The 21,231-nt window shown below is 45.6% G+C and overlaps 1 protein-coding gene across 6 annotated transcripts in view; it reads right to left on the bottom strand.

Moving 5' to 3' along the window:
* Positions 1 to 21,195, bottom strand: part of LOC126573528 (CDC42 small effector protein homolog) — a 21,472-nt gene extending 277 nt beyond the window's left edge. Inside the window, exons 1-5 of one of the 6 annotated variants that reach the window (XM_050233725.1) lie at positions 21,130 to 21,195; positions 19,762 to 19,953; positions 745 to 993; positions 563 to 669; positions 1 to 482 (exon numbers count right to left, since the gene is read on the bottom strand). The exon at positions 1 to 482 is cut by the window's left edge and continues 277 nt beyond it. In XM_050233725.1, the coding sequence (XP_050089682.1) occupies positions 474 to 482; positions 563 to 669; positions 745 to 886 (258 nt within the window). In that variant the 5' untranslated portion in view covers positions 887 to 993; positions 19,762 to 19,953; positions 21,130 to 21,195 and the 3' untranslated portion in view covers positions 1 to 473. The other 5 variants (XM_050233734.1, XM_050233735.1, XM_050233736.1 and 2 more) reach the window with 5 other exon arrangements.
* Positions 21,196 to 21,231: the final 36 nt, after the last annotated feature.

The following is a 21,231-nucleotide window of genomic DNA, read 5'->3' as shown; positions in this document are numbered from 1 at the left end:
TCCATAAGGGAAACTATTTACAGAATAATTATTTACAATTGCTCTTCGATCTGATCCACGCTAACGCAAAGCTCATGTTACCCCAAACTGGCATAGCGCTGGTAAATGCCCCCGCGTGGGAGAAGTTTCGGTGAAATCCGTCAGTTTTATGTAAGAAATGAGAATGATGTACTCTTCATGCTGTACACTTTCTGCTTTTCGTCGCGGATATCATCTGAGTATTTTCGGGCCACCGTGGTTGGCCATCACAAATAGTAACTTCCGAGGCACTTTCTAAGGCACATTGCAGACGGAAGAAATAAGAATTTTGGACGACTCTCTGCCGTTCTCTGCATTCATTGTAAGATAAATTTCAACATTCCAACGGTTCTAATGTAGTGAAAATAGCTTTAGTGCGGTGCCAGTAGAATGCTGCGCCCTCTTGAGTGATGTTACCCGGCCTTTAAATCTGTTCTAAGGCCTTGATGCCGACCTCAGCAAGTCTAGAAGCAATAGACGAAAGGAAACAACATTAACGATTAACAGGGAACTGTGTGCATGCGAGCGTTCCTCGGCAACATACCTGTAACCTGAGCGAGTTCATCTCGTAACCACCTTTACTCTGCATCTGGTTCTGTATGGCGGAGAGATGGTTTGTCGATAGTTCTACATCATTTGATCCAATGTGACCTAAAAGATAGACGGATAACGGATGCATGCGTTAGCGCACAATGTTTTAATTGGCAGCCATCTCATTCGACTTACCAGTGTGAACAAAGTTGGTTGGATTGCCAATCATTGATCGATCAATCCGAAGCCGCTGATGGTGTCTCCGACGCCGGGGGCTTTGCGGCTGGTGGAAGCAACAGGAGAACCACTGCAACCATATGTCACCAGTGCTGGCCATCTTCTTGCCGGTAACCGCTGGGCTGCGCTTTTGCTCCACGGTGGCTGCTTACGAAGGGGCTAGTAGTGAGCAAATTGATCGTGGTTCGTCTTGAGCGGCCACGTGCTCTGCAAAGGAAAATGAACAATAAAGAAACTGAGTTGTAGATTTAATGTACTCCTAATCATTGTGCTCGAAGAAGAAAGTAAAATCTAAATCCGATGGTCATGTAGTTTCAAAGCGGTCAATTTCAGCATCCAGCAATATTTCCAAAGTGCTCAACAATTAGGTACAAAATTGAACCCATACTGAATCAAGGTTTCAGCTGAACATTGAAAGTGAAAGGGATGAAATCATTCCAAAAAATCATTTAAAACCTAAAATGCTCAAAAAGGCTTTTAAAAGGTTATAGAAGCAACATTGGTGGCCGCGTTGGCGTACTGCGGGGTGTTGACGATCAAGGTCAGCCGATCGCAAGCAAATCAGAAGGCAGCATCAATTCAACGGGCACTCATGCCGTACAGAACACATCTATTGGTGGCTTGTAACGAGAATGCTGTCCCTGGTTCAATTGGAACTGATATAGATTGAATATTGACTGATTTTAAAATATATGGATCTGTATAGTTGGAAATTATTGCAAGGTTAAATAAACAAAACTTCAATTGATCGAAATTTAACTTGCTTCAACGCAAAACCCATGACATTCAGGTCAGTGACAGAGGACAGAATTCCTCACCCATCGTGGCATGAATAATAATAAGATAGCGTTCAGATAGCCAAGGTTAGTTTACCATATCCATTTCAGCCTGAATGACAAATTAAATAGAACGTAGAAGCGTATTATTTCCGAATTTGTTGAACGATAACTATTTTTCTCGTAATTTACATCAGCGCGCAAAAACGGATTCATGGTTCAGTTTTAATCAGTGTTATAGGTGCTTATTCTGTAACTTTCGATTACGATGGCCTCAGGCGTTCGATTCATTTGGTTCATTTTGTGTTCATTTGGTGTTCACGATCGCCTGCATGTCGAGTGCATTTTTGTGGTCGACAGCTGGCGTTCTGTTTACATCGAGCATCGAGCATCTGAAAAACAGTTACAGCGTCCTGATTGTGCATCAATAATTTCTTTCTGCTAATCGTATACTATTATTACAAAGGTTAAGTCGTTTTTATACCGAAAAAAACAAGTAAATTAACAGTTTTTTTACTTCAAACTGTCATTTTGAATTGTTTATTGTTTTCGAAACGTTTCGAAATTCGCATGAATCATCGAACGCCTGAGGCCATCGTAATCGAAAGTTACAGAATAAGCACCATAATCTATGCCTACACACCAGTGGTTGCTGTTAACCGCATTATTACCGAATGAAGAAGACGTTAAGTAGTCTAAACCACTACCCAGAGTTCTAAGCCACAGCACATGTACGAAGCTCGCCAAACGAAGGGCACGTCCTCCTAAAGTCCACTGGGACGACGGACTTGTACGGAGCGGTGAAGCATTTCAAACGTTGTTTGATCGATTTTACTTTTTATTCCCTTATTGGTGGCAGCAAATCACGTTGGAACGAGAAGAATGCTGTTGCCGCGCAATAATTTTGCTTCGTTTTCCAGTCATGTGTGCCCGAACCAAAGCACGGCATCATTTGCATTGACAATTGGTTGTGGTTCATGGTTAACCATATGCGGATGGATTCTGGGCAGGGTACGGCAAAGCAAGGACAGATATCGATTGTGCACCTCGTTGGGTGTGATTTGGCGCTCAATGTGGATACCATGCTCTACCCATTGCCCGATTGTGCACATTCACAGATTGCATAACATCGGCTGCATTGGTAGAGATGGTAGATGGTAGACGGTGTATCAGAAATACGACCTTCCGACGAGTGAGAGGGTTGTGAGGTATGCGTGAAAAACAACAAACCAGCCTCCATCCGACATTGCCAGTACTAGGCATCTCAACACCTCGCTACCATCTCCGGATACGATGAACTCTGTAATGATGCTGGGGAGGTTTTTAATGAAAAGGATGAAAAATCGTACGCATACGGAGCAGCTAAGTTTAAGTTACATAAATTATAGTCCCACGAAGGTGTCCATAGGTAGCAGATATCAATAAGCCACCGTCATTAGATCGCGTGCCCTCTTTTAGTCTACTTTGATTAACTTCATCAATCTTCATCTAACCCCTACGATCGACGGGTTCTCTTTGGTTGTACAATTCTGTCTGTGTCGAAAGACCATTTCATTATTTTAAATGTCCCGCACGACCCTGCATTGAGGTGGCATCTCAACGTTACGCAACAATGGCACCATAAACCAGGTCAGACCGCGCAAGGAAGAAAAGCAGCCGGTCTGTCGTTGTCTTGGCCTGAGAGTTCACACTTTCATCTGAAAAAAAAAATCCACTGCAATGCATCGTCGTTCTGTTGCAGGCGCATTTCGCGGAAGTAGGCGCTACGTCATCATTTTCTCTTTCCTCCGGTTTATTCCGGAACCGCCTTTCCGGGAGATGAACAATTCTTCTCTTGTGTCACACCTTACCGATGTTTGAAGATCAGCAAAGCCGAGATCGGTCCAGAGAGTTGCTTATCTCTTTTACTGTGGCAATAAGGCCGGATCCGCCTATGAGATGAAACAGGTGCCAAAGTAGATTTAACAAAAGAAAGTGAACTTCAAAGATGGGTGATCAGTGCATGAGATAGATCGCTTTCACTGACCTTTGTGAAACAGATCGAAAAGAGATTGATACTTTCGCTAATATATTAAGACTACTGATAGATATAAACTTGTTTAATATTACAAACTCCCTAACCAAAGATGAAAATTCGTATTTTACTGAAAAATTCTTCCACAAAAAGGGCTCATTTTATGGTCCAATTTATTGACAGCTTCTAGGCTCTCAGCTGTACCAAATCTATACTTCCATCAATAGCTCAATTACATCTTAATTTCCAAGGTTGCAGCAAACGACGGCCATCAGTTTCATCGAGTCAATGACAAGCAGTCTCATTTTCATTAAACTTTCCTCCATGCGCCCACCTGATTTTGCAAGATGCTGTAGCTGAAGGATCGCTGCCGATGATGAACCGGAAAGACCGATGTTGCTGCCATGTAATCTCATTCAATACTGCTTCCGCACGTCGATCTCGCGCGTATGCGTAACATAGAGAGTTGTCATAATTAACATTTTCACGCACCGCACTCTTGAGGTAGCGCAGATCGATGAGCGATGCCGGAAGCTATGCCATGATTCCGACAACGCGATGAGAAGCTCACGGTGCGATGGAGTTCGGCGATGATTATCCCGATAGTAGAAACCATGAAGCTTCTCCAATTACCACATAGATCGGTATGGGTGAGCCACGAGCTCCGGGTGGAAACCGGAAAAATTTCTTCAAGTCGTCGTGCTGTGTTTCAAGAAATCAATCATCATAGACTCGCAAGGATTGAGGGTGAAGCAAAATGGAAAGGACAAAACAAAGTCCCCGGTGATTCTTGAAACCGGTCCATTGGCAGACTGGCCCGGAAGAAGAGCAAATACTGGTCGTCTGGCTGGAAAATGGTCTACGTTCACGATGATGCTTGCTCCCTTGGTTGCCCTTCACGAAGCATAAATCAACGAGAATCGAAGTCCGCGTCTGGTGACGGCGACAACTTTTACCAACCAGGAAGCGACAGAGCATTGGGAATCAGGTTTGTATGTGGTGCCACTACTTGGATGGCCCTTGCCCAACTCACCCTGCCAGTTCCGCTCGCTTCAGATACGTGACATATCTGCCAAGACCACGGTTGCTGCTGCCGCTGCTGCCGGTCACCTTCTTTCTGACCCGATTTAGCAACCAACGGGGAATCACAGCATGCGCCACGTTGTCTAGATGTTGCCTGGCTCGTGCTATTATCATTAATCTAATTAATGGAATCGCGAACTGGTTGAGAGGACATGGAGAACATCTTTCCGCATACAGACTACGCATACGCATGAAGAAATGTAAGCAGCATCGGCTAAATTAGGTCAACTACTTGGCGTGCAGAAACAGCTTCTCTCCTCAGTTCAACTTTTCAACTTTCAGAATCCAGGCCCGGTCAAAATGCATACATTCGGAGCGAGCAGCCGTGGGTTCTGAAGGGTTTTTTGCTCTCACCGGTCATGCTGCCCTGTGGCCATATTATTTACACAATAGCTCACTACCATGCGAATCCCAAGCACTCGGCTTCACTGCACTTTGCCGTGACCAGCGCTCCATTTAGCGAAAGTGAAGTGGCTATCTACTAGCAAGTATGTGCTCCATAGCGAAGCGAAGATGGATTTGGAAAATTTTGCTTTTCCAGATAAAACAGAGTGAGTCGCGGTAATCGCGGTATCACTTGCCTCAAAAATGTCTTCGAAATCATGAACCAAACCGGCCACGATTCGAATTCCCGTATGCACTTCTCTTCAAGCTTCATCACGCTCCTGGACGGCTGCATGACCTCTTTTTCCGTTTCTATTATTGGTTGCCATTTAAATAAGAGGAGTTGTACAAGCCAGGGGTGTTTTAAGGAATCCCGATCGCGCTGGTACTTGAGTTTGGTTGTGCTCATTCCATCCCACTTACGATCTGCGGTGCGGTGCGTCGTGACCGGGATTCCATTCGATTTTAATACCTTCGTAAACAAAACACTTTCCATCGGAACCTGACCAGCACACGATGCGGATATGCGAGCAGCATGCTTTCGATTGCACCACACGATGACGGAAGATCCGAGCATATTTTGCAATGTATTCCGTTTCCAACAATACCTCATTACTATTCGCATTGCTGTAGTTTTATGCTGGGGCATCGATAACAGTTGGTTATCGATTAGCATGATCAACAGTAGTTATGCGCTTCAGTACAATCTGTAGTATCTTTGATATCGAATATAATGGTTTAACATTGATGATTCATACATTCACAACGATCTTTCTAGTTCTTAAACAGCTAATGAGTCAATAGACGGGTCGCGCTCGAAGTGTTCTTTGTTGGTGAACTTGCGTGATTGTGTGATTTGCCGGCGGCCACCACGCCATTCCAGCTGACCGATAACGCCCACCAAAGATGCCAATAAATAATCAGACACCGCTTGCGTCGTGACGTGAACCGTTGCCTTGTTTTATCGCAATGTTGAGACCGCCACCTCAGAAGAAGCGAGACGTTAGCCTATTCAATAAAGCAAACCCGTGAGGCGAGTCACGATGAGTCAGAATGAACAGGGCGTACGATTCAGTATGTTGGAAGCACCAAAAAGAGGGGCTTTTTACCCCCTTTTTTCATTCCAATGTATTCCGCGCATTACTTTTTCTCATATTCTAACTTTACTCCGCCAAATTTACTCCATCGTACCGAGGTAGCTAGGTTGCGTTGGCTGTTATGCGATGGACTCTGGAGCTAGACCAATCAATGGTTTGGACGATAGCGGAGGCGTTGACCGGATTTTGGAAACGTAAAAAGAGAATATTACACGAGTGGGAGCAACAACAACGTTCGATGCAAGGGTGTACTGGTTTTATTATCTTTGTAACAAAACTTTTGCGAATGCCTAGACTATAGGATGCCTGTAAAATACTGTGATTCTCGATCATCATCATGAGTCATTGTTTCGTACCTTGGTTTTCGTGAGTGCTTTGCAAAAAACATTTGCATGCATATCGCACAGTAAGAAAGTGAATTATACGGGATGAAAGATGCATGACGAGTTCGTGTGACTCATTAGAGAACGTGAATAATGGAAGTGTGATTACGTTGCGTTGCCTTTGAATCGCAGCAGAATCATCACATGCGAAATCATGGAAGAGACCAATCATACAAGTTAAAGAATCATTATAAAGAAATTAGTGCGTCACAGTACAAGCGATTCTCCTTCGTAGTAGCGATAATTTCCGGAATGTGGCAATCAATCGGTAGCTACCTGGAAGAGATAGCAGAAAATGATAAACTTATCTAATGTCCATACAGATAACCTAGAAAAACATACCGCCAGAACAGCGCAATTGCTCTGCGATCTTATGTTGGCTAACGTGTTTTCAAGGGCCTCTGAGGTCCTCTCGTACGGGGTGTTGAAGAACGTTGGACGTCATCGGTGAAATGTTTGCGCCAAATTGAGTTCAACGGTATCAAACACACGTGAAATTTGATCGTGAAAATCAATTTCCCGCTAGCAACAGTGGGACGAAAGTTGTGACCACTCGTTACGTTGAACACCACCAGATGGAGGACAAAGATCCAGCAAACAAGCAACGGCACCGCTTGTTGCCCCTTTTTTACGCTAAACTGATCACCTTGGTCCCTGATCATCTGATGACAACGGCACCTAGGGGTCCCCAACGATTTTCACCTTTCCAGAGTAGACTCGCTGTTAGTGGGCGCTTCGAAGATGCGCAAATCGTTTTATAGAGACACGAGTTCGTCGGTCAGATACGTTTCCCAAAACAGCCTTGTCTAACGGCACTATCCGTTTGCTCCAATTACGTCAAGTGTTTCGCCTCGTTATCATGCGCGAAACTTGCGATAGTCCCGGGCGGTGGCGTAGCTGCAAACGTTATGTTTGTGGCCCCTTTTTTGTTCAACAACAACTTAACAGTTTTATGGGAATTAAATTGCTTTAATGGAATGAATTTCTTAAGATTAAGGTCATCTGGTTAGCACGCATCTACTTTAAACTTTTCGCCTAGATTTCATCTTGAGGCATCGAAGCTGCACGATTTGATGCGATGAGAAAGTAATAGGCGATCATTCATGTTTAGGTCTTCCGAAGTATCTCGATCGGATGATAATTGGATACTATTTCAACACATTCAGTGGCCACTTCCCTATGGTCCGCGCATCACCGGCAACACGTAAACCCGATTGACGCTTTCAAAATGACTCAAGTCAAGAAAGACATGCGATCGTCTGAATTATGCACACCCGTGAGACGTGAATGATTTCGCAATGGTTTAATTATAAAGAGTGATCCGAAGACCGACCATCTCGCGAATGGCGGAGGAATCCATTAGACCACACGCTGCCAAACAAACCCATCATAACTTTCGGTGATTCGTTCGGAATGCACAGCCACGCACACACATCAGATCGGTTCCGATTGCAGGGTGGTCTTCGTCGTATCAGCGGGTCGGCCTTAAGTTGGGTTGTCGAGATGATGGTCTCGATGATGCACACACCCGATGTGTCACGCACCATTCGAGCGCCAGACAATATGCTGCTCACGCTTCCCAACCATCGCCGCAGCGGCAAAGGGAAATGCATTCGGAAATTGCGTTCATTGGGGAAGAGATTCTCTAATTTCATCGACCATAAAGTTTAAAGCCAATCTCCATTTGAATTCCCTTTCTAGAAGAGTCTGTCGTAATGACCTAGATACGATCTACGCTTGTAGCATTCCCTTTTCAAGAATCTGATGGTGATCATTCTAGAACCGGACTCTTAAAATTCGAGTTGCTATCTTCTGGCTATTTCGAAAGACACCCAATGCGGTTTTGTATTTCATTCAACGATCCTCCAATAGGCAAAGTTCGATAGGAAGTACTGCAGCCACAGAAAGACACTAGAGGATGTACAGGTCCAAACACACAACTGATCGCTACGTGGGAAACTACCGACAACAAATGAATAACCTTTTTTTGACCAGCGAATAGCTTTTGCCCCTTTTTCGAGATTGAATAACCGCGAAACAAAAAACCCAGCGCGAATATAAATTAATTTCCTTCCAAACATTCAAAATACCATTAAATGTGATGATTGTATCTGTGTGTATGTTTTTCCCACAGAATCATAAGCGAACCAAGGCGCAATTTCCGTGACTGAGCTAATCCGGGTTCCGAGGGGTGGGGGTGTTGCTTGAGAAGCTACAGGTTTTGACTGTCGTGCACATGTACCAGTGGACACATTCGAACAACGATAGCCACGAGCGATCCATTTCCTTACAACCGATCGTTTCCGTTTAATCGTATGCCACCCAAAATGCAGGTTTTAAAGCATAGCCCGGGGCTGATCTCCAGCACGATCCAATCAATCAGACGCAATTTGTTGGCTCCATGTTGGGGGGAAACCCTCTTGGGCTACACAGGTGGAACACGGACACTTGCAGCGAAGGAAAAGAAAAGTTTTATGATCTTTTAAAGATCAGATATGCGACACTTTCAGGGGAGGGTTATCTAAGAAACTATAGTTTTCTTTGATGGTTAGTTCCGACGTATTGCGAAACCACCATTCCTGAGGCAACGGTTTAGCTATTTCATCAGCCGTCTTGGGGTCCGAATGAGCAGCTCCAGCGTACGGAATGCGGAAGGGAAACAATGCATTCTTCGACGGTGGCCTGGGAGTGGCACAGCATAACGATTACTAGTGAAACCCCATATAACCAATTTGGGGCGCTTATGGTCTCGAGAGGAGCAGCCTTCAAGACTCTCGGGATGAAATATATCTCTTTAAACTAATCGAAGAAAGCACGAAAAGACTACCATCACAGTGGGTTCGTCCATTACGGTTCGTGAGCACAAGAGTGTGTAATTCAATCAACGCAAAAAAAAAAGACATGCAGTCCCTATGCACTGGTTGATTTACGCGAACGCTACGGAAGTCCGGAATCGGTTCAATCAATCGATTTGAAGGACCGCGCGAACAGTGATTTACGGATACCAAATCTCGGTCTTCGGTAGAGAGTGTTACAGGAGCTCTGTCTCGAAGATTTATTTTTTCATCGACCAGCCCACAGGAAAGTGAAAGGTGTAGTGTGAAGCTTGAGGTTGGCCGAACCGCTAGTAGGAATTACAGTAGCAGTAGGTTGGATGGTACACTTCAAGACAAGTCGAGCTCGCTTCACTACGACTCCGAGACAAATCAGAACGCATGAGACAATCTGAACTCGGTGGCCTAATTTTACCTTCACATATATTCATGTTGAAGTCGTAACCATAAAGCTGTCGCTGCGATGCGATAGCTAGTTTCTTGCTGCAAGAGAACTCGTCTGATTAAATGAGACAAACGCGTAGGGAGTAGGAGATCTTCTGTTTTCATTTTTATACTCGGAACGTATTCCTCTACAGTTTACTTTGGCTATAGTTATATACAGACTTTCAATGTAAAGTAAAGCGGCCGCGTTCTGTTGTCCAAGAGAGGCAACAGTGTTGGCCTTCAACCTTCCTTGCAGACAACCGTCTGACTTCTACTGTTCGCCTTATTTGCACACAGAAGGATTTGCAGCTGCTCACGCAGATAGCAATCGTAAGCTGCGAGTGCAGCAACCCAGAAGCATAAAAGAAGAAGCCGATTCCCAGCCTTTAGCTGTAAGCGTTTAGCTTCCGTTGCACGCGGGAAGCATAGTTTCTCTCGACCTGCAGCGTGCAGATCGCCCGAAGACGTGCTCAATGACACCGACAACCGGGACGTACCTGAAGCTCATGTCACGTGATGGTGAACTTTTTATTACGTTTTATGTTGCAGGCAAGCCGGCGCACTCCATCCACAGAAGTACACAGTAACGAAGGTGCTCTCGCCTATATCTGGATGTTTCGTCTGTTTGTCGTGACTGGTTTGGCATCATGGCGTCGCCTGGAGGTGGAAGGCTTACCATTAATTAAATTACGCTCCTGTTCCCTGTTTCCCGATATTATCGCCCAGTAGTATGGTATACGCTCAGCTGCCGGTTTATGTGTTCCGTTGTTTGGTCAGTTTGAAGGACAGTAGTAGCAGGTTTTTGACAACTTTCAAGGATCCTCTAGAGCAGGGGTCTCAAACTCATATAGACACGCGGGCCTCTGTAGAACATTTATGGCGAATGATCGTTGCCCAAGTCACTCATGATTCGTATATGTAGATTTCAAGAACAGTATCAGAGCATCCACTCTGCCTAACGTATGATTTCATCTCGGTAGGCGCTGCTACATTGGAAATCATACATAAGCTGGTAAACACTACAATTGTTAGAAAAAATAAACGACGTTATGATCAATGTTACCAGACCAAATTTGAACTGAACTGCCATTTAGCATGTAATGTTTTACCATTTTCCAAATCACTCTTTCCTCAAATCGCTCGATGCCGGAACATGGCGCAGTTTATTCGGCATCGTCGTCGTGGTCAAAAATGAACAGCGCAGAAAAAAAAGAACAGAAATCGTTCGAACATAAAGTGCCGCGGTCAAACGTGACGGTCACTTGTGACATCGGCTAGCCGCGCCGGGGTCATTTTACCTGGTTGGAGCAGCATCATGTATGACGAGTTACACACCAACTGACATTCCAAACAATAAAACACATACACGTGCACGAGAGATAGTCCCAACATGTTCCAATGCCAATTGGTTGTCGCTGTTAGGCCGACAGGCCGGTTCGCCAGAGGGCAGTTGTTTATTGCTTCTACTGCTAACGGCCTTATCCACCTCACCCCTTTACCGGCGGATTAGCCACATAGACACGATTTGTCACACGGCTTGTAGGAACGAAGATACAGCAACTGTGTGTGTAGTGGGAACATGCTTTCTTTTTTCATAAAACATCAAATCAACCCACAGAAGCCGGTGGAAATCTATTTCATACAACCCAATGATGGCGAGGCGGAAGTTCACGCGTGTCATGTGAAACGCGCAAACGAGTTCGACTCAACAATGTCGGGGGAGACGGTGTTTTGGACACATTTTTTTGTTTTCGAACCGATCGCTGGATTTTAGGAGAGTGTAGCTAGTGTCCGAGGCAGTTGGGCGAATAGAGTTTTACTTGTTTTCCATTATGAAACGGTCATTAAGACGGTTGGTAGAACATTGGTCACCATACAAAAGCATGGACGTAGTGCTTTCTAGTGTTTATTGTCACTTTCTACTACTTTATGGACCGCTTCCAATGGAATTAATTGAAAAATCCAATTGACTCGGTTGGAAGATGCCAAACTGGCTCAAACCAGATCAGTGGAAAGAAGACTGGAGGCTCGTGACTCTTTCTCTATCCGCGAAAAAAAAAGACAGACACACACACAAGATGGACAAAGAAAGCAAAAGCAGATGCCACGTAAAAGAAAGACACTGATGGAAGCGTAGTCAACCGTATAAATCACAGTTCCGTCATGGGTGTTTTGACGCTCGCGCGGTTTTTCTCCATCTGCCAGCCAGGCCGGCTAAAATATGTTCACTATTGCAACATCGCGTCCACAGTTTAGCGGAAAGTGTGCATACTTTCACTTCACTCACTATAGCATCTGAGACGGTACGAATTCCACCATAATTTCCCGTGAAGGTTTAGAAGTGGAAAATCGGTGAGATGCTGAAGCTGAACCGAGACCGAGAGCGCATCGCGTACCGCTACATTGCTCCTAATCGAGCAGCGCTAACAAGCTTAACGGCTTTACAGTAATTTCTGAGTATAACAATTGTATTAATTTAAACGATTTTGTTGCTCTCGCGATGTTGCCGATGGTCATATTAACGCTGGCTGTTGAACATCGATATATATGTTGTTTTTTTTTTCAACGTAAAAAGATCCAACCCTACAGCATAAGAATGGATCTCATGGGTTCGTGATTGCCGCAAGACAACAAGGCAATCTAGCGAATGAAATGTATCGCAATTATACTGACCAAGTGCCGTAATGAAAAGCTGAACAACTCTCGGATGTCTTGAGCATTCTAGTTTTGGGTTTTGCTTTCGAGCCGTGTGATCCAGTCCGATGGTACGGTCTCTGTTGAGAGGCTCTGCTGAGAATGGACAGTGGACGGTAAGAAGTGAAGATACTCCATCCATCCATGTATCGCGCAATTCTGTCTGCTTGTACACGATCTGTTACTTGGTCTGTAAGGTAATCTGTAGCTGTCTTTGGCCGAAGAATACCAGCACCGCGAGCGCTTAGGTGTCTCCAAGATTGATAGTGTTTATGCAAATGCCATTTCAAGATATCGACACTCGAAGTCAAGAGATCTAGCATGTTGGAAAAAATATTTCTTTTCGAATTCCTATCCACACCCAGTCGAGCTGCAACAGAGAAGAGGCCACAATAGCAATAATAGAGATTGTGAATGAATTCTACATGGAATGGCAAGAGGAATCCTGAGAAAGACAATAACGACAAAGCAGCTAGGTGAGTCAGACTTGGGTTTAGCATGCACCGCGCAGCATACAGCAAAGAAACAGCTCGTACAGTCGCACTACTTTTGAAGAGCCGAGATTCAAATGGAGCTGACACCTCGATGCTTGCCGGTATCGTTGAATGCATCGTTTGCACTTCCGATTTCGAGACGAGACGGGAAGGTAATTAATTGAAATCGCACACCCGCTGTCACCCAGCGGCTGTCAGTTGACGGTGAAAACGGTGAAACATTATCTGATCCAATCATCACCGTCATGTCCCCAAGCTCGTCTCGTGCGAAACGACAGCAGACACAACGGTACGCTTCTGGCTTCTGACTCATCTCGCTGCCCGATTGTCGTCTGCAATCGTCTGGAAAAATCGTCTGGCCTGGTCGTAGTAGATCAGATTTCAAACCGCAACATCTACCTCTACCGATCGGCTCAGTTCCACCCAGCTCCATAGCTTGTGCGAGTTCCGTTCCATAAGTTTTACCAAAAGGCAACTGGAGCACCCGGACTACCCGGTGCGTGAAATCTAAACCGGTCAGCTCCCCAAAAAGTTCGGTTAATTTGTTTGTCTAAGATACGTCGGTGGGTTGGCTTCCATTTTTAGAACCGGTACCTCTAACGTTTCGAAGCATCCATTGAATCCGTTGGCTCCGTATCCGCTAGCGCAGAGGTGGTTCTGAGCAGCCGAACGTACCGAACGAGAAGCGGTGCCCAATCGATCGTAAACGCACCTACATATGGTTACGATCGATCAAACTCTTAGCACACACGCAACATGCTTCTTCTGGCTGACGTGAGTGGATTAGAAGGGTAGGTTGATCATGAATGAGGTTTGGTGGTTTGGGGGCTCTGATCGTTGTAGAAGAATGGCAAAAAGCGCCCTTCCATTTGGGTAAAATTAATTAATTAATTAACTCCAGCATGCAACTTACGTAACCACCTAAGGTCCATCGCGTGCAAAGCGAATCGATGATCATCCAAACAAATAGTATTTTCCTTCTCGCAAAGTTTATCTCTTCCGTTTCATCCGCGATCGTTAACACTAGATACACCGTATGGGTTGGGGAAAAAACACTTGGTGGTCTTGCCACAAAAAATACTCCATCTTCGCCGGTACCGTCCTTGAACTTTTATGCAAAACCTTGCCTGTGCGGTGGATCTTTCTTGCTGCGCAAAAGGTAAAGAGCTACCTCATCAACTTCCAAGACAGTGACACCTAAAAGTCGGTGGTCGATGGCTGATCTTAAAGTTTTTGCTTCTGATAAGAGAGAAATGTTAAAATAAATCCACGAGCATCTTCCTGCCCTGATAGTGGTCGTGATTATTTGGGGTCCTATAAGAGCTAATTATCAGCATGTTTACGTGTGCAGTACACTGCAACGAAAAGATTGCGTCCCAGAGCATGAAAGGCAGGCCCATTGGAGATTTCATGGCGACAACGCGAAGATACTGTTGATGCTCTGGAGTCGCATTGCGACGCAACCGGTCCTTTCCGATCCATGCTCTCACCCTGTGGCGCACCAGCGTCGAAGCGGTTACACGGATGTCCACTCGGAGTGGCATCTCGGTTCAAAGTGGTCACTAATCAGCACATTACCACCACCAGCGGCGGGAGTTTCAAATGGGGTCATCGACCGAACCTTCAACGGTCCCGTACGGTGATTGCTACGAAATAGAGTCACTGCTGGTTGAGTCATCCCGAGGGAACTGGTGGTGAGCGTTGTGATCACGTAATAAGATGCGTGGACCGTGTTTCGTCGACTATCGACATTCGCAGCGCCTCGCACTTTATCAGCAGACGATGGTTTATTCCCCCTTTTTTCACCCAATCGTTCTTCGCAATGAATCTGTCCGCACTTCTGTTGCTCCGCAAGTAATCACAAGCAGTATCAGTACCGGCAACTCCATTGGCGATGCTCTTGATGACCTAAATGTTGCACAACTTGGCGCTAAGAATTTCTCGTCTAGACTCTGCAATCGTCGCTGTCGTACAACCAGACATATTTTACGAATCACCCTATACGATCGGCCGGTGCGGTACTGTACCTTAGCTTGGTGATTTGATTACCTAATTTTTGTGCAAGAACTAAATATGAGATACGAAATTTATGTAAGATAAAATTGATAGCAACGATCAAAATCTGAAGCATAATGATTGTGATGTGCTGCAGCTCCGGTCAAATCCTTTTCAATCGTTCATTCCGCTGACACAATTCCGGTGGAGAAGGCATGCCCGTCCCCAACATTTCCTATGTTTGGCTGCATAATCAAGCCGGTGATCAAGCCCAGCCTAATGCTTTCTAACTTTGCACCCCGGCACCAGCCGATGCCACCTTTTCAAATCGTTTATTCAATTGCTGAGTGAACGGTGGAGCGTCTTCAGTATCCCCATATGGAAAATAAGATGATAGCCCACGGTTATCGAGGTGCGAGGCAGACATTGCGCCTAGGGTTATGATGAAACCCGTGCCAGAGTACCATCCCGCGCCACTTTTCGCGGCCTACACTCGCTAACCGCGCATTATCGAATTCAATCATCGCGAATCATTAGTAAGACGCACGATGGTGAGCAAAAATGGTGGCAAATTGTGTTGGCATCATTTTCCAGCGGAGGAAGAGATGAGCTGGTGATGAGTTGCGTTGGGAGAGGAAGCAAATAAAAAAGATCGAAAGTAACTCTGTTTTTGACGCAAGATCTTCTGCTCTTCTATCGACAGATCGTTGATCTTTTGGCTTGTCGAGTACGGAAAGGGAGACATCGATGTGGATGTACGCCGTACGCCGAGCTGTGACCATAAAATACAACAATTTATCGCAATCGTAGCGATGGCACTGCGTTGCTTCTTCCAGCTGGAGACAACTTTCTCCTAATGAGAGGTCGCGTGAAATGTTTGTTCAACAATGTTTGACCAAAAGACTTCACTCCACTGGTATGCTCGCTGGTGGTAGTAATGATTTATGATGCAGAAAAAGTTCAGCGATGCTGCTGCACTCCGTGTTCGGTCTGAAGGTGTTCCATGGCTGGATGACCATGGGGCCATCGGAGCGAAAGTGAGAAGAGTAAATGGATTCGATCGGCGTGCAGACGAACTGGTTTGAAAGTGTCAGTAAGAGTAAATCACCCATTCCAGCATATCAATCTATTGCACTTGCACCTTAATGATCCCACCTTCAATCGCGACTCCATTAAAAAAATGATGAAAAACACATTTTCTTTAATCTACTTTAAAAAAAGGTGGAATTCACAGTAAAGATTCCCCCACAGTTCTCCAAAAAGCAGAACACTCCCTGCCACATTTACGAACTGAGTGGAAACTACGGAGGCGGACAAGTAGGCCTTGTGAAAAATCGGCTTGAACCAAACTCACTCTCGAGTTCCGCCTCCAACTCCTCTAACTGTTTGTGTTTATATTTGGAAACTCTATCTCTCCCACAATGCCCCACGTGCCCAAAACGCAAACGCGTGAGCGCGTGTTGTACGAACCGGAAATCAGAAAACTAGACTCCAGAGCTGAATCCAGAGAACTGGTGGATGGTGCAGTGGAGCGGGCCGAGCTCACTAAAATTCAAGTTAACAGCCCTCTGAACCTAAATTAGAGTTCGTACCCATCATCGACTGGTGGATGGTGCAGTGGAGCGGGCCGAGCTCACTAAAATTCAAGTTAACAGCCCTCTGAACCTAAATTAGAGTTCGTACCCATCATCGACTTGGCCGGCATCTGGGATAAGACGTGTGAAAGCAGTTAAGATGCGGCACTACTATCCATATTCTGCCATTTCGACGTATCCGCTTGGAGTTCTAAACAGCTGGGGAGTTCTCGAGGTCAGAATTGTCCTACTCCTGGGTAGGAGAGGTTTAGCCTCATTCGAATAGTACTGTGCCACTGGGTGCGAGTAACTTACCCACCATTTACAAGTACATTTCGGGGCCAAAGGCAAATAGATCCGCCCGGCACGCCGTTGTATTGCTGCAATGGATTAACGTGAGTTTATTTAGATTTCGGCATGGGAAACGGATGGACTTTGAGTGGACTCGGTCACGAGGCGCATGTCCCACCGAATCGACAGCGGAAACCATTAATTTTGTCACGTTGTGTTGTATTTGGCGTATGGTTTTATCATCATCACACTCATCGTAGAAAGAATGTCGAGCGAGAGCCAGTATGGGGAGCATAGGAGCAGGTCCAGCCCATGTGTGGCACATAAGTCTCTCGCTAATGTGACAGTCACCGTGATCTTACTGCTGCGGCCGGCGCTTTCCGGCTACCTAACGGAGGCGCGCGTGTGTCTGATCGTGTCACGTCGGTGCCGGCGCTGAGTCTGGCGTTGCAGGAAACCATCAAGCGTGTGCCTTTGTGAGCCGATCAACGGCACCACGACTTACGCCTAGATTAGTGACAGATGATGAAGATGATTGTCGAGCAAGAAATGCACAAACATTGAGAGAGAGAGCAGTCCCGTAGACAAGATGTTAAACTTAGCTCGTGTCAGATCGTGGCTTGATTGTGGTGCTGCAGTTATGTGGTTCTGGCGTCGGTCGATCTGTCGATGCTAATGATGCTCATGCGCTGCACAACTTTACACGAGCAGATTACTCCGAACGTTAGGCGGAACCAAACAAATTGAAGAAACGAGAAGAACTACCTTTTGGGTCGGTTTTCGGGTGGTTCTTTAAAAGCATACCACCCATCGGATCTATCACCGAGGAGTGTATGAACGCTATTAAACGTTCCTCATTAGGACGTAAGCAGCAGCACGATCATCCCACGACAGAGCCAAAAAATCGAAATGAGTGATCGTTAGCAGCAACTGAAACGACCATGGAGCGGCTTCCGCCAGTACAAACCATGACCATTTTTCAAATCTTTACCGCAAAAGGTCAATCAAGTGGCAAGAGAAAACGGGGGTTGTTTTAAGGCTTGATGACGCTATGAAGCACTATTTGGTGGCTAATGGGTGAATGTGGGGAATGACGGGATCGTCTAAGTGTTGCGATCCCCGTTTTCAAGCCAACGTACGCACGTGAACAGTACTTATGGTTTGCATTCCGCTGGTCTAAGCCATTCTTCTACTTGCTGAACCGATCAACGAAACCCCACTCCACTCCTTGGCTTCAAGCCATGATATTTGAGTTCTAAATCGTTGTCTTGGTTCTCGAGGGCCAAGAAGTAACGGGAACTAGCGAGAACAAGAAGCCAAACGACGGTGCTTACGCTGAAAAGGATGTTCGTTTTCGGTGTTCCGTTTGGACAATTATTTGTACGGCAAGTGGAGCCCACCGGTTAATAATTGCAGCTCATTCTCGGTGGTTGCCGATCTTAGATAAGACCAGGCATGCTGCAAATGTGTTTGATCGCTCGCTCAGATCGAGATAGGAATCAGCCCCTTCGAACGCGAAGCTAACGTTAATGTCGTTGAACTCCTTTGGCTACGCAAGCGCTACCTTGTGTACGGTTGGGTGGCCGTTTCGAATCAAAGAATTGAAGAAACTATGTAACATTGGTTGCACAAATAGAATTTGGAAATTGGGCACTGGGGTTATGTGTGTATGTGTGTGCTGGAGTGGTGGCGAGGAATGATAAAATGGTTTGGCATCGGCCTTGACCAGTACACTATGCTATGAAAAGGTTCTAGATTGTTAATCTGAATTATTCAAAATTATTCGGGAAAATGTGATCATCCAAGCAACATGGTTTCTGGGATTATTGTCGCCACGTTTCTAAACAAAGTCTGATTTGATGCCAAACATGCCAAATGATGGAGCACGAAAAGCGCATTTTCGTGCGTCTGATGCCGGTGACTAATCAGCCTCCAAGGGAAACCCGGCCTGTGCCAAACACCGAGCTCCGCCACAAAACAATGGGCCAAATGGAATGGTTGTAATTATGCTGCACCGTGAAACATGAACCGCGATACCGATATCTTTGCGCCAGGTTGTAAGCTCGGGGTCTGGTACGAAGAGTGGGCGAAGAAAGGCTGCCGGTCGTGTTGCCGTTTAGCACACGATTTGATTTCTGTTTTCCACATTTTTTTTTATTTGTAGGACGGTTTTATCGTCTTTTCAAAGGTTTTGCGAGCCGCTTGGAGTGTCGTGGGCGGTTTTCCAGGTGGGTACCAGCGGTGTGGTTCCTGTGTGACCGTGAGCTCGAGCTGTTCGAGCTTGCACACCACATTTGGCCGCGTTGCAGTTACGGCATCCGCGGGAAAACAAAAGGCAAATTGGTAACTTCTTTGTGCGTTTGTCACATGGCCTGGATGACGCTGGCTGACGAGTTTGTGTGGTGTATACATAAAAATGTAAATGAATGTTTTACGGCATTTCCTGGGAACTTTCATCGTCATCGGTTCGGGGTACACGCGCCGTGCGTGGATAAGTAAGCAAGAAAGACGCAGTCTCCCGGTTAGAGGCGAAAGAACTGTAAAGTTTAAAACCTCTATAATGAATAAAAAAAAAGTCTCCAGGTTGGTTTTGTAATAGATTTCAATAATAACTTGGCTTGAATGTCCTCATCAACATACAGTTGAATCAGTCGCCAAAGTTCAACGATCAAGCGTCCGGTAAATCTAATCAATGTCGCAAATTTTATCAGAGATTCGCCATCAAGAATTCATCTTTGAGGGGCGGTTGATACGTCGCCGGAAGTCAACAACAAGGGGGGGGGGGGGGGGGGGGCAAATAGTCTTTCATGAGCCGTTTGTCTTCTTTTTATTAGCACGATCAATGCAAGAGCTTTCGTTGGTAAGAAAGTATGAATGTACGATCGAGCATATCTTTTGGTTGGTCATGTTGTAGGACATTGATTACTTACCTTATTGAATGGCCGGAAGGATTCACTCTGCTGTTCGTTATCCACAATAATAACGTGTGAACACTTGGCACCAAGGCGTTTGTGAACTTTCTTAAGCAATTCACTTTTGGCACTATTAACTGGAACGCCGTTTGGACGTCGGTTTCCTCGGTTTTAACAGAGAAATGCCGTCGTCACGATGACCTGTTGCACCTTGTAAGGATGGAGAATCATAAGCTTTAATGGGCCATTGTTGCCGTGTGCGACGGGTTGTTCTTGTTCACTGCGCAAAGAGACCCTCTTTCGGTCGTGGCTGTTCCAGCTGATGGTATGTTCCAGCAGCGGCACCGTGACACCGTCTTCGTGGTCACCTTTCTGTGTTGGATCGAAAAGGGTTGTAAGCAGCGACGACCCCTGGCACCCACCACGTTCGCTTGGCGTTCACGAAGACACCGGCGGGGAACCTTCACGTTTCACGGCGCAGTGCTAAACCGGTTTTCCACTGATTTGCCTCTGCAGGTTTCTCAAATCTCGCTCTCTGCTCGCTCGTGCTAGCTTCCAACGGAACTAGAATCTTCCTGCTCGTGGTCTTTCTCGCATTTCGAAAATAACCCACGACCGAGTAACGGGATAAATTATTGCTTTTAATGCTGCTTCGTACAGACGGAGAAAAACTCAATTCGCTATAGCGGTGGCCCACCAAATCACCATCGTTGATTGCCGTTCGCAAATGGAGGCCTTTTGATCAAACTTTGCTTCCGATTGGCCTGAAGAGTTATTGAACTGTAACTCTGGCCAGAGGGGAAAAAAGGACACTTGGAACAACGAGTGAAAGGTGTAAACAGCACAGGAACAACAACTTCTCAACACTTTCGCTTTTGTTTCTTCACGATCCCCTTCACCAACAGCAGCAGCAGATTACACACGATTGCCTACGGGTTTCACCTCTCGAGAGGGATCATAACACAGATCAGCGATGTTCACCAGCCGCCTTTTGCCGTATCAGTAATGCTGAGTGAAGAGTGTATTCCTTGAATTCTTTTTTTGGCACGTACGGAATGCTCAACACAACGCGCCAGGATTAACACTTTCAAGATCAATGGTGGAGAGAAGATCATCAGCCTCTCTTTTGTACGGGTTTCCTTAGATGTGTAATAATTTCACTCCACTTGAATAACTAACAACAAACATACTACACTCGCCCTGCCGAATATCTTCTCGAGGATTTGACCATCAATGAGTTTGAATTGAGACGCGTTTCGATCGATCTCTCGATCACTTTTCGAAGTCGTGATCGCAACGCGTCTTCTTTGATGCAACAATCAAAGGCCCAAAATGATACACTGTTCCTTAACTATTACTGGTTAAAACTTTAATTTCTATTGTTACCTATTTCGTCGTCACAACGAGGGCACACCGCACCGTATTTGCTGTTTTCTCGAGCGGCTTTGAATCGTTAATGGCCCTGTAGTCGTGTGCGCTGCGTCCAAC

This window comes from Anopheles aquasalis, chromosome 2, assembly GCF_943734665.1.
Source record: "Anopheles aquasalis chromosome 2, idAnoAquaMG_Q_19, whole genome shotgun sequence".
In the NCBI taxonomy this organism is placed as follows: Eukaryota; Metazoa; Arthropoda; class Insecta; order Diptera; family Culicidae; genus Anopheles; species Anopheles aquasalis.
The sequence above is the reverse complement of the archived record's forward strand: the minus strand, read 5'-3'. Positions and strand labels throughout refer to the sequence as shown.